The following is a 14,310-nucleotide window of genomic DNA, read 5'->3' on the forward strand; positions in this document are numbered from 1 at the left end:
CACTGCTGTGGCCTCTGCCAGTGCGGAGCACAGGCTCCGGACGCGCAGGCTCAGCGGCCATGGCTCACGGACCCAGCCGCTCCGTGGCATGTGGGATCTTCCCAGACTGGGGCACGAACCTGTGTCCCCTGCATCGGCAGGCAGACTCTCAACCACTGCGCCCCCAGGGAAGCCCCACTTTCATTCTTGATCACATATAAGTTATACAGAAAGCCAAGTCCTGAGGGTATTGTCTTAAAACTGAAAAAAAGTTGCTGGCTTTCTCTGGGTTTTGTGGGGCACAGACGTTATGCTTTACAGTTTTCTAAGAGGTCACTCACACATAGGCTTGTGAGCCTGTTCCCGTGGAAAGGATCAGTTCAGGTCAAAACATACATTTCCCTGTACATGCTGATAGCGTCAACACAAACCCTGGGAATATGGCAAAGCCTCGCACAAGAAGCACTAATTACTGGCCTCCCGGGCACTCTGGTTAATGATAATGTCTTCTCTTCTAAAGCATGTTTGGTTTCCCAGAGATCAAGAGACTGCTCCCACTGGACTCTTCCAGGTGTCCTCCTTCATTACACCTATCACATTTCCCCAGGTTTGCAGGACCGCCCTATGCTTTCCTACTACCTGTGGCCCCTGAAAGAGCTTCACCTGCACTGGGCCAAGGACCTTACTGTTTCTTTCCCAGGAGCCCGTTTAGAATTTGGAAGAAGAGCCATGACCAAAAGCTAGTGGAAAACCAAATGCTCTATTTATCCCGGCAAAAAGGCCAGTGGTGGGCTTACGAGTTTGGTGTTTTTATTTTTAAGAATTAAATGAAAAAGAGCTTTTGACAAAAATATGAAAGTGAGTATGCTGACCTTTAGCTTTTTTCCTCATCATGTGATTACTCAAAATAAATAAATAAACAGAGCTGGAAATATTAAAGCATGATGAGTTAACATGGAAAGAAGTTCACCTTCCATTAGCATACATAGTTTATTGAGGCTGTCATGATACTGGTAATATGCTTCAGGGACAAAGGTTTTTATAAAGTGGTCATTTCTGAGTTCTGGAAAAGATCCAATGAGCAAAATTGTTGTTATAATGTTTGGGCCATGATGATTACAAAGGTTTACACAAAGCAGTCATTGAAAGTCAAAGAATAATTTCTGGCTGGTCTGCAAGGGCCATGGAGAAAGTTTAGGAAGAGCTGGAGGAAGGCATCAAATGTCAACTCATGGAAAGGTTTACAGAAATGCCCTGGCTTCCTAACTGCCCCACAAAGAGCATAAACTGTCCCACAACAACTGAAGCAGATGTTCCCACTTTGTAAATACTCGCCAGAGAAATAAAGGTTTGATTTTCCAACCTACCCTTGAGCTATTAAGAGACTATGCTAAATCAAGAATTTATATGCTGAAATGTATCATTTATTTGGAAACAGTATACCAATAATATTGCAAACCACCAACTGAGCTGCTGAGAGTGGAAAGTATCACACTTATTCCCTGCAAATACGTGGCTCACTTTATAATTATTGCACGTCAAAGTGAGTCTGATGAAATCTGCAAAGGCTACTTCCAATCTCAGCATCATAAAGATATCGTCGAGCAATGTGGAGCTTATTTTGTTTATTTTAGGTACCTACTTATTATTTTATTCCTTTCTTCAATTTATGGATAAAACTAAGACTGACAAACATCTACCTCCTTTGTGTTCTAGGGGAAACAAAACAAAACAAAACAAAAAAAACACTGCCTAATGTTTCAGAAAGAAATGATCAGATTGCTCCTTCAATCTACATGTTTGGCTCTCTTATCAAAACCAATGGGAACATCTATATTTTGATTTCAATTAAATTTGATACAAAACAGTCCTCTTGTTCTAGTGTAGATTACAGATCATGTAGTATGGCTCCAAAAATTGCAAGCCATTTAAATTCAAAGACTATCTACAATGTTCTCCCCATGGATTGTTCTAGAAAGATTCTTTTACTATATGAAGTCAGAGCACCTACAAATGCTGCATGAAGATAAAATTTCAATGTCACTTGTTTCCTGGAAGGAAATATTTGTGCTTCAAACATGTGATAGCAGATGTTAGCCCTGTATCTCTGCCAAACTCAAATTAAGCTGTCTTCTAACAACTTCATATAGCACAGCTACTTTCATTTTTTTCAATCAGCTCCGCAGTTCAGTTGAAGCTGAGTAACTGCAATTTATTATTCCTCACAGGCCTGCATTTAAATGATTGGCTACCTTTATCCAGCCAAACTTAACCTCTACAAAGCTAGTTTGCAAGAAGTCTGATGGTTGAAGTCAGCCATTGTTAAAAAGGCAGAAAAGTATGTCTTCACATTGGAAAATGGAAACAGTACTTGAAAGAACTTTTGCACTGACAGACTGCAATTTTTCTTTTTAATGCTGATATAAACAATGAGAAGATCCTCCCTGACCAAGATGGTATATTACATGTTTGTATGCCTTGCACTGCATAGCAGAGTCTCTCATAGATGGGATTAATAAAGTGGGTAGACATACATGTGACTTCAGAACAGAGAATAACAATTTTAGCCACAGCCATTAAAAAAAAAATCACTAGCATTTCACCGTATCACTAGAAATATTTAGAATAGCTAACATTTCTATAACACTTTACTCGGTATTTATAGTAAAACCAAAGAGCAGTTGCCCTGCATTCATGTGGGAAGACCATGGCTCTGGGTGCAGCTGCACCTTGAGGGTATCCTTGAAGTAGGTGAAAACACACTGCTGGGTCCATGATGTGACTCTGCACTATTTAGTCAACTGCATTTCACCTTGGGGCAGGGGTGCTTTTTAAAAACACTTTCTAGTCTGCTGTATCAGTTCAAGTATCTAAGAGAAATTACATCCACAATTTTGAGAAAATGGGTAAAAGTTTTTGGTTTTTTAAAACATATAAAAGCTGTATGTATTTAAGGTGTACAACTTGATATTTTAATATGTATACATTGTGAAATGATCACCACAGTCCCACTAATTAACACATCTAACCAAGCACATGTCTATTGGAAATGATGCATGTCATGTTTCTGAAGAGGTGAAATTCTAAGGGAGGCTGCAAACTCCTCTATTAGCTTCTCCTGCCAACCCATTGCCAGCCTCATCCTGCAATGACATCAGGAACTTAAGCTGCTGTGATACATCTTAGTGATATTTTCTCTGATTATAATACTATATTTCCACACAAGAATATGTGGAATACACAAAAAATTCTAAAATGAAACAACACCCGAACCTCAGACCCCACTACAAAAAATAATCACTGCTAATATCTGATGTATTTTCTTCTAGCATTTTCTCAATGTATGTATGTCTTTTTTTTTATATTTATATTCAATCATATATTTATATTCTCCTTCAGGTTCTTTTCCATTACAGGTTACTACAAGATATTGAATATAGTTCCCTGTGCTACACAGTAAATCCTTGTGTTTCTTTGTTTTTAAATTTTTATTGGAGTATAGCTGCTCTACAATGTTGTGTTAGTTTCTACTGTACAGCAAAGTGAATCAGCTATACATATTAGGTTTAATACACTGTATCCTTCATTTTCATATACTTCATCTTGTATTTAACAATATCTTGTGACCATTTTCTGAGAGAGTTTAATAAAAATTCTTCAAAAATACTGTAATATTTGATGGTAGCATACTGTTTCAATGTAGATATAATTATCTATTTCCCTATAGTTAAATACTTAGGTTTTTTTTTTTCTATTTCTCTATTATACATGGTGCTGTGGTAAGCGTCCATTTATATAAACCATTACAACTGTTTGCGGGGACGTTATTTCCTTATACTAGTTATTTTAATATGGGATACTGACTTAAAAGTCTTGAAGATTTTTTAAAGTTCTTGACACATATTGCCAGTTTGTGCTTTCCAGAAAAGTTGAACTTTTCTGTTTACATTCCTTTCAGCTATGTGTGAGAGCCTCAATTTCACTCTAGTAAAAATTAAATACTGATTTGTTAAGAATAAAGAATTCTCATTTTAATTTGCATTTCTTTGACTACTCGTAAAGTTGAAATTTCCTATTACATATATGTTTCTTGGTATGTTATCTATGAATTACCTGATTACATTATTTCCATTTTTCTATCAGCATTTTTATTGCTGATGTATAAGACCTCACTATACATTAAGGATATTAACTTTCAGGCTGTTGGTTACAAATTATGATAAATCTTTATAATTTGTCACTAATGATTAAAATAATATATGTTTATTATAAAGAATTTTAAAATATATAAAAATATATTGGAGAGCATAAATGTTATCCATGATCCTATCAACTGGGGATGGTTAAACACTGTGATGAACTTTTTCTGTTTGTAAACATTTAAAAAATAAAACTGGAATCACTGTGTTCTATATTTCTTAATATTTTGCCATAAGCATCTCCTCACAACATTAAATACTTTTAAAACATTTATAGCTATGTGATATTCCGCTGCACATGTACCATAACTCGTTTAAACATATTCCTCCTTTAAACAGTATTTAGATTATTTCCAAATATTTGCTCTTATGACTAACTCTGCCATGAGCAATCTTGTGATACATGTGATACAGCTTCGACACTACATTTAAAATGAAGTTCATATCCACGTCTCCTCCACAGGCTCTGTGACATCAGTACTGCACCTACCTGTTACTTGAGTAGGTGCAATGACTTGGCTGGCGCTTGATGTTGAAGCTTCAGGAGCTACTTCCACAGGCACAGGAGGTGATGTTTTTTCAATCACTACTATACGAGGAAGGAGGGAATAAAATGAAAATTAAAGGCTGTTATGTGCATTGAGATCCATTTCAAAATGCAAGCATAATTTAATCTAACAACATACCACAGTAATTCTTGGATATAGGAACAGCTATGGGTCCCTAAAGCTCATGGTATTAGCCTGTAGCCCTGGTTTCAACATTTAGCAAGAATATCTGAGAGCAATTTGGAAGCCAAGAAAAATGACCCTTCATCAAATGATGAACCTCAATAATGTTCTAATAATATATACTACTCCTGACCACAGAAAATAGTGAAAAATTTTATCATTATAATACTTATAATATAGTAGTCTCCCCTTATCTGAGGGGGATATGTTCTAAGACCTCCCCAGTGGATGTCTGAAACCGCAGATAGTACCAAACCCTACATATACTATGTTTTTTCCTATACTAACGGGCAGGAAGCATATAGAGCATGGATACTGGACAAAGGGATGATTCACGTCCCAGGCAGGATGGAGCAGCACGGCGCGAGATTTCATCATGCTACTCAGAACAATGCACAATTTAAAATGTATGAATTGTTTACTTCTGGAATTTTCCATTTAATATTTTTGGGCTGCAGCTGACCGCAGAAAGTGAAACCACGGATAAAGAAGGATTGACTGTACCATACTTACACTAACATTATATAAGTATATTAATATACATAAGTGTATTTCACATTTTACTTCACTTAGGAACTCTCCTGATTAAAACTTTAAAACCAAAGACACAGAAAAATCCTCATCTTACTCTTTTATTCATAGTACTCTTACAAACAGCACAAATCAACACAGGCTACCTGGAAACTGTGGATGCAGATGAATAGTGGAAATGCCTGGAGAGAGCTGGGGCTGACTAGGCTCAAGTTTGGTTTTCTCTTGATCCAATGAAGGTATTTCCTAGATGGTTGCATTAAAAAGAAAAAAAGAAGAAAACAGAAGGTAGGAATTTTTAGTTTCCACATATTACTATTTTTATAAATTTTACTCTTAGAAAGGCAACAAATATCACAGGTACACAAAAACTTGGGCAATTGCTTGAAATTTAAAAAAAATGAACCGTTGCTGTGCTGCTACTATACTAAGCCCTTGAGTTTTCCCAGCAGTGCTGATATGTGCACACACCCTCACCCACTTCCCGGGGGCCCAAAGCAAAAGGTCTCTTCAGATATTTTAAACGAATGCCTTGGCTCAGGGGCCCACGTTTGGTCTGGAACAAGGCAAAACTGACCCCAGAGGAGAACTCCACCATCACCTCATTCACATGTGGCTTCTGCCCAAATAAAATGTCCAGCCACACTTTGCAGATTAAGTAATGGATACAGGTATGCCATAACAAAGAACACAATACATTAAAATACAGTAAGCCGGTCAGTCATTACAGTAACTTTACACCTCCACCTCTCAGAATACTGGTAGTCAAACAGCAACAGAAAAATAGGGACCTGGAGGAACACCTCACACATCCTGTTGACTACTCCTGTCCTCTGGGCCAGAAGCAAAGAAACAGACTGGCACCCAGGGCTCAGTTTCCAGTTACAGCTCCTTAGGGCTCCTGCAGACTGAACAATCGGGCTAGGTAAGGATCTGAGACCTCACTCACACCACTGTGGGCCCAGAGCGCTCACATCACCACTCCTGGTTAAAGCACTCCTTGCTTTAATCACTGTCATCTTCCAGAAAGCCCACTCCCCTGGCCTCTGTTTCCCTTTTACCTTATCACCTTTTCTGCTTTTGATAAAATAGATATCCTGCCTGAGTATGTCATCAAAGACCCAATTGTGTAGGCATGAGTGCTTACATGGTAACTCCATTTAGATATTCCACAAATTCCTCAAACCCATCCCTTCCCCAAAGCATCCAGGCTCTGATTCCACCTTCTTCATTTCTATTAACGCCACAGCCATTAACCTGTCCAGGTTTAAAGTCACTTTTTAGTACCCCTCTTTCATTCCTCATTCCAAGCCCTGCTCATTTCCACTATTCCTTATATTTGTTCATCTTTTTCCACATCCATAGCCCCCATTACCCTCGTGTGCACTCACTCTCTCATTCTCAGTTTCCTGTGGTCATCTAATCGACCTCTCAAGCTTCCTCTTTCTCCCCATCTCAGTTAATCCTGCTGTGATGCGTCTTCTAGAAACATTGAGCACTTATTACTTTTTCCCACATTTCCCCCTCCTTTTTTTCACAAGAGTATGAAATACATATAAAAAAATCATACATCAGATTGTACAGTCTAGAAATAAAAGAAGATTCAAATTCAGTAATAAAGGTAAGAGCAATACTTGCTCTAACATTTAAGCAAGACCTTGGACTCCCAAAAGGTCCTGGGCTCAATTATCCTTTTCTGTTTGCAGAGACGCAGTAGCCAGGGCTACTGCTGTGACTGGCTGGGCAATTCCATGGAGTTGCATCTTTGCAAGTTTCTTCTGTTCACATTCTGTGACCAAATGGTTCAACTCTGCTGCACTGTATCCAATAAGAGTCTTCAAGTCACAGACAAACTTGTATACAAATCTCTTGCCTTGAACTTTATAAATCATGTCCCCATCATAATAATACCTTAATGCACGACTAAGTTTCTCATAGTTCATTGTAGGTTTATTTTTACGTTTTCCCCATTTTTATGCAACCAGTTCGGGCTGATTTAGCTTAAGTTCTCCTTCATCACCAACCCAAGAAAATGCAGTCTCGAGCATCCTTGTCAGTAAGAAGTTCTAGCAAAAACTGCCACAGTTGGATTTGGCCGTTGTTTCCTGTTCTGTTCCCAGGTGAACTTCTATCTTCTCCTGAAATCCTTGGAGCTCTTTGTACTTTAGCTGCCTTTGCACTACTATTTATAGCTTTAATGGCTGTTGGTGTAGCAGACTGCACTGATGCTGGAATAATTTGCACAGGTTGATCAACTGTAGCTATCTCATTCATCTGTTGTTCTTGGCTTGCCAATACATATTTTCGAAGAAGTTCCAGATGACTCCAGAGAATTTCTTCCCGAGGAACCCGCTGAAAAAAATCTTCTTGGTTGAGACTACAGAGTTCTCTTCCGGAAATATTCAGCGTAGTGAGGTCTATATCGGTCATGCTGAATTCCTTCATTACCCAAACCCCCCAGTGCAGGACTTGGTCTGTGCACCACTGTATGGGATCACAGGGTACCCCAAGACATTCTTGCTTTGTCCTATAACCTTCCAGAGCAGCAGCCCATCTCGTCACTTGTCCTGAGGTTTCACCTGAAATGGTTGTAATGTGTTTTATGCCATCAAGAGTTATCACTTGAGTTTCCTCAACAAGATGCGCTTCTGCTTCGGCATCTGGATCAATACCTACTTCAACTGTTTCCGCAGGTTTAACAATTTCCAGGATGTTTAGCTTTGGTTCAATTCCTTGGTAAGAAATTACCTGTACACTAAGCTGTACAGGTCCATCTGTCTTTACTCCTTGGTCAAATAAACTTCATTCTGGATCCAGCTGCATATCTTGCAAGCAAATTTCACGAGCATCCAAAGAACACTGCAGTCTTGGTTCTAGTAGTTTCTTTAAATTGTCTATTGGCTCATTGATGTCTATGGCCTGGCTTACACATTCAGCTGGAGTGTAGGTTTGTTCAACAATGCTTTCTTCTGGGCACTCTGGTTTCTCTGTTCCATCAGTCTCAATTTCTATCAGCTCCTCTGCTTCTCTTTTCGTCATGATTGAAGTATTTCAAAAGCTGACCCCTCCACTTCCTCCTCCTGTTTGGCTTCTGTCTCACCTAGAGCCATCCGGTCGCCGACTGTCTCCGAGACGCTTCCTGTCCGGTGAGTCTCCCCCTCTTCTTAAGAATACAGACTAGCTTTTCTATTATCTATTAAAAGGTGACCCCAGTCAGTCTCAACTGCAGTCCACCCCCTGCAGCCCATGGTCAATGCTAGCAAGGAGCAGACCATGACCAGATGTGAGTCCACTCCCACAGCTTACAGACAGAATTCCACACCTGCCCCCCTACTCCCTGCCCCCAGCAGCATGGGGCGGCCGACTTCCTACTTCCTAACCAATGTCACTTCTCCACTTGACAAGTATGGTCCAGTTGAGGAGGAGGGTATTTCCCCACCGACTGCAACTGCAGTTTGGTGTTCCAAGCCTTCCAAAGCAGCGTCCCCCCCACCAAGTTCTCTTTCTAACGGAGTCTCTCCTGTTCCCCTAATTGACCTCTTGCTGTCCCCTCCCTCCACTGCACCTATGCGCACGTAATTTCCCATCAAGGGACCACCCTGCTTTCTCTTCATCAATCTTTAATATCGTGAGACCTCTGCAAAAAGTCAAGCCCGCAAAGCCTATGGCTGCATTTCCCCCACTGCCTCCTCTCCAAATAAACTGCAGGAAAAGTACACAAGCAAATTCTCAGGCCCTCTTTCAGATCCTTTATGAGAGTTACCATAAACTCAATCATAAACAGAGGAGAACAAAATCAGATACGATGAGGTTGTCAGGGAGCTGGCTGGCCCACTCATGGGCTAAAGGATTCCTCCCACTCATCACCCACAACGAAATTCAAAATCAACAAAATTGCAAACTACTGTACATCACTGATCTTTGGAAATGCTACCCAAGAGCTGCAAATATGCATATCTGTTGTACTTCTTTTGGGGTCAATATAATGTAACATTTTTCCTTATTGGATGCTATCAGTCTAAAATCGTTCCTTTTTTCTGGATTCTTTCAGCACTTTTAACACTTATGTTATTCTATCCCCCTATTTATAAGCTAAAGATTTACAAAACTACTTATAATAATTCACATATGTATATGACCCATCTAAATCCTAATAATTACTGCATTCTTGCCAACTGAACACTACACAAATGTATAAACATTTAATAATTACCTAATTTTCATGTTACCAATAAAGAAATATTCAGACAAGGAACAATATTACATAAATAGGACAGAGCTCCAGCAAATGCCAGTATTTTCTACTGATAAATCTCACAATTCATAGCCTTCTTCTGGTGCCAAAAAAAGATAGATTAAAATTTCTCTAAAATTTTAAAGAAGTAATATCCCAGCATTTGATTATCAATTTCAAGGGTAAGCTCTGCTCCTACTCCAATTTAACTCAAACATGCACGTCAAATATTAGCTGAACTAAGAAGTACATCACTCAGTATATATATGCACTCTGAGAATACACAATTACATAAACATGTCAGAACCTTTCTTTCCATGGATGGTCCAGGCCATGAACTGACTCCTTGAATTTCATTTAAGCCCCTGATTCCCATCAGTCCTATCGTTTTTTTCTCCCTAGATTTAAGTTCCTTGAGAACAAGGAGTTTTGTCTGATTTGTTCTCTACTGTTTTCCTAACATTCAGAGTAGTGCCAGTTATACAGTAGGTGCTCGATAAATATTTACTGAATGAATGCTATATTTCCTTAAACGAAATAATGCATAATAGACATGTTACTGTATTTAAGTCTTAAAAAATCACACATAATCTAGAAGAATGTCATTTTGAAGGTAACAAAAGATGACTTGCAAACAGTGAATAAATTACCTTCTCAGGAGGTACAGTTGCCACTAAAATCAAAAAAGAAAGAAGGACATTAGTACAATTTAAGACAGTCCACTACATAATATTTCATTTTCTAAAAAGCAACAAAAGTTCAGTATGTCTCCAACAGGATTAAGAATCAAACTAAATCAAATGCAGAATTATGGTCATCTACCATTTTGGAGAATTTTACACGACTGACAGGGGAAAAGTATCTCTGCTATGTCATTCCTCAATTATAGGAGATCAGGTAGCAGATGTGATGAAGTTCTTTCCAACTCACTTGCTAACTAAAAAAGTTAAAGGAGGCAACACTTCCTGGTACATTGTTTCATGCCTAATCTCAATTTTGTAGAACTTCCCACACCTTGGAAAACAAACATATTCATTATACTTATCCTTAACATAATAAATAATGTTTGAAATGCTTTCTGATGTCACTGTTAAAAGAGAACACCCTATTTCAATAAGAGACCAAAGAAAGGGTGCTGCATTCTTAGTGCGTAGTGATCTTTAATGAAGCCCTGTGAGCATTTTCAGGAAGATACGCTAACAAGATCATGAAAAGAATCACAAGCCAGCAAGATCCAATGAGAGATTAGCATCTGTATGTTGAACAAATCACAGGTTACACCATCATCGACATTATTATAGGGTGGTGGCGGGAGTGATTATGCCTTTCTATTTTGAAACACTTTTCAAAAATCAGTATGTAGAATTAGTCCTTAAGCCTTAGATCAATAATCACAGGGATTTTTCTCATGGGTCAATGTCTCTATAAACATTAATATAAAAGGCAGATGCATTAACTTGTAAAACCAATCAGGGCCCCAGATTGTTAGCACTGCTGCAATGTTCTTGGGGTTAGAAAAAGTCAACTAACTTTCTATCCTGTCTAACCCACCACCAAGAAACTCTTGAGGCAGAATCTGGACCACAGTCCATTTCCTCCTGTTTGTGCCAAGGCGGAGAAGGTGCAAACATCTGGCCAAGTGCACAGGAGCAAACTGGCCAGCACTGTCAATTCTAGGTGAGGTCCTACCTCGTCTGCCTAACCAAGGAGAAATGCAGCAAGTGAGAGAGGGGAATAAAATAGGCTAGAACACAAGTTCTAGTTCAGAGCCCTGAAAAGAGAGCCCCTCAAGTTCAGAGCCCTTAAAAGAGACCTCTCTTCCTTGCCAAGCTCCCAGCACCTCACTAACCTGGGCACCTTCTCCCCTCACAAAATCCATAAATGGCACCTTCTCCCCTCACAAAACCCTGAATTCTGACCTAAGAATCAAGTGTGAAAGGTCAACAGGAGCTTTATTAAAGCCAATACCTATTCCACACAAAGCTAAGATTTTTGTTCCTCCCATCTGGGGTGAGCACTTTTGTGGTGACAAAGATATTCAAAGTATTGGACATGCTGGTTTCTATGGAGAGATGGAGATAGATAATCCCTCTTTCCGAACCAGAGAGTCAAAGACCCTTGTCTCTAGTCTCCCTCTGGAGTAGCCGGCCTTAACCACTTCCTCGGAAAAATGTGCTCTTTGGTCATATCACATACTCTTTGTATGACATCTGCAAGTCAGTTGCTCTAAGTCTTGGTTTCTCAAAATGTAAATTAAAAGACTTCACTAGGTGATCGCCAAGATCTCTTTCATTGATCCTGTCTTTCTTCACTTTGCTTCCCCCTATCCCTGACTGCCTGTGAGACTCTATTTCATGGACGCTCAGTTGACGCTTTAACTTTTTAAAGTCTATGGATTCCATTTTTAAAGTAAATACATATTTATTAAATGGCCCTGTAGACACAGAAATGAATTCAGGCTACTCCCTGAAAAATGTGAATCACTCTCCAGGAATAAACACCAAGAAAAAGTAGCTCCCAAACACAAGACAATGTCCTGAGATGACCGTGGAATACTGCCACCTGCTAGGTACATACTACTCTGCAGCAGTGGTTCTCAATCAGGGGTAATTCTGCCTTCAGGGGACGCTTAGTGATACTTGGACACCTTCTTGGTTGTAGCAACTGGGAGGAGGAGGGTGCCACTGGCTTCTAGGGGTTAGAGGCCAAGGATGTTGCTAAACATACTACAATGCACAGAGCAGCTCCTCACATCAAAGAACTATCCACCCCAAATTGTCAATAGTGCCAAGGCTGAAAACCCCTGTTCTAGAGGTTATAAGCAGGGAAACCAAAGCAAAGACCCACAGACAGATGGCTAGGTCCGCGATCCATTTCCACTCTCACCTTCTGGCTCCGCCGCTCCTGGCCCCTGTTCCCGGGAGAAGGTCAGGGCCTCCACTGGCTCTTCCTTGGCTGGGAGAGGTGGAGGATGAGTACTTTTAGCAACAGGTTGAGTGTTCTTTGGCTTGACAAATACAGGTCCTTTACCTACATGGTGATGGATTGGCCTGCGTCTATGAACGCCAGATACCGTATAACCCATTCCACCAGGACAGATTTCCTTAAAAGCAGCTAGATTTGGGATGGGAAAATATTCCTTTTAAAAATCTAAAAGTGCAAACTTATACAGAGGAAAACAGCATGATGAATATCTCTTAATAAATCATCACTAATATAGTTACATTTAAAAACTTCAAAAACAGATGCAAAATGCTTGAATTTCTGTCAAACTTGCATATTTACAGAAAAAACCCAACCCTTTCTTTTACTAAACATTTCTCCATCTGTTAATTCCTTATCCTACCCAATCAGAATTTTATATATATATATAGCATATATAGCATATAGAGAGCACATATTTTATATATATTAACATGTCAGCTACAAATTAGGAGATAGCATACATATCATATTTTCTATTTAATATTCTATATCATATCATGTATTACACACATAAAATATATGTAATACATTAGATTTTTAGGTACAGAACATACTATATATATTATATATATCTCAGGGGGAGTGTAATATCAGCAAAAATCAGACTGTTCCCTCTTGCTTTGGTCTAACTTCACTAGTTATTAACCAGGAACTCAGTAACATCTAAGTTAAATGACTAGCAAGAAGGTTGAAAAAGAAAAAGAAATCACTATTGAGGGAAATGAGGTGCTGAAATCATCCTAATTTGTTTCCAGTTGAAGAAACCAAAGGACTCAGCCAGGATGGAGGTTATCAGCTGATATGGGGAGGCTGGTTAAGAAGGATTGAAACAGGGCAAGTGGCTTTGAAGAGAGATTCTCAGGATGGTGAAAAGGAATCCAGCGAAATACACATGCTAAAGAGATGATGGGTAGAAATAAAGGAAAAAAGGACACGCCAAGTTAGAATGTAGGTATTTTCAAGGAGAGGGATGACAAGTGAGCAAAAGCCTGACCATGACCAACTGGTTGAATTATCCTGAGGGCTAGAAAATATTCTATGCACTGGAACTGCTATTCCTGCCAGGAAGGTGGTTTTGTATGCTTTAAAAAAAAAAAAAAAAAAGGTTGACTGGGGACCTGTGATTTGCTAGCCTCCATCGCATAATCGCCAGGAATGAGTCAAGGGGAAAGACAAGAGAGGCAAGGCAGTGTGTGGCCCGAGGAGGAACGATCCACCTAAGCCCTTTGGTGTCAGCGCTGGAGGCAAGTTACCAAATGCAGACACCAAGGAGCTCATGGTCAACGTCTTTATTTCTACTTTTAAAACTGAAAGTAAAATAAGTCACTTTTCACTTCCACTGAACAAGAGATCTCCTCTTGATGTTCTGGACCTAAAATTAGCTCTTGGTAAAAATAAAACCCCCAAATACTCCTTAAAACATGCTAAAATTTGTTTTTCTAAGGATCACACATTAAATGGTAGAACCTCATTTTTATGTTTAACTATGAAATACAATTTTCATCTGGAAGAATAGATGTTTCTAGCAAAAATGTTTTTCTATCAAAAGCATGATTGAAGCATGTTTTTCTATCAAAAGCATGATTGAAGCATGAATGAACTAAACATTACTCTTATGAAAATCACCATACATCCAAAAACTGGTTAAGTG

The 14,310-nt window shown here is 39.2% G+C and overlaps 1 protein-coding gene and 1 pseudogene across 15 annotated transcripts in view; both read right to left on the bottom strand.

Annotated features, from left to right (window-relative positions):
• LTBP1 (latent transforming growth factor beta binding protein 1) overlaps positions 1 to 14,310 on the bottom strand; it is a 424,762-nt gene that overhangs the window by 129,679 nt on the left and 280,773 nt on the right. For 6 of the 15 annotated variants that reach the window (XM_033838746.2, XM_033838748.2, XM_033838747.2 and 3 more), the window contains 4 exons: positions 12,561 to 12,788; positions 10,325 to 10,347; positions 5,587 to 5,686; positions 4,669 to 4,767 (listed from right to left, as the gene is read on the bottom strand). In XM_033838746.2, the coding sequence (XP_033694637.1) occupies positions 4,669 to 4,767; positions 5,587 to 5,686; positions 10,325 to 10,347; positions 12,561 to 12,788 (450 nt within the window). The remainder of the gene's footprint in view (positions 1 to 4,668; positions 4,768 to 5,586; positions 5,687 to 10,324; positions 10,348 to 12,560; positions 12,789 to 14,310) is intronic. The other 9 variants (XM_033838749.2, XM_019943234.3, XM_019943240.3 and 6 more) reach the window with 3 other exon arrangements.
• On the bottom strand, positions 7,043 to 8,547 carry LOC101321081 (GA-binding protein alpha chain pseudogene; annotated as a pseudogene).

The sequence above is a fragment of the Tursiops truncatus genome, chromosome 14 (assembly GCF_011762595.2).
Source record: "Tursiops truncatus isolate mTurTru1 chromosome 14, mTurTru1.mat.Y, whole genome shotgun sequence".
Classification (NCBI taxonomy): domain Eukaryota; kingdom Metazoa; phylum Chordata; class Mammalia; order Artiodactyla; family Delphinidae; genus Tursiops; species Tursiops truncatus.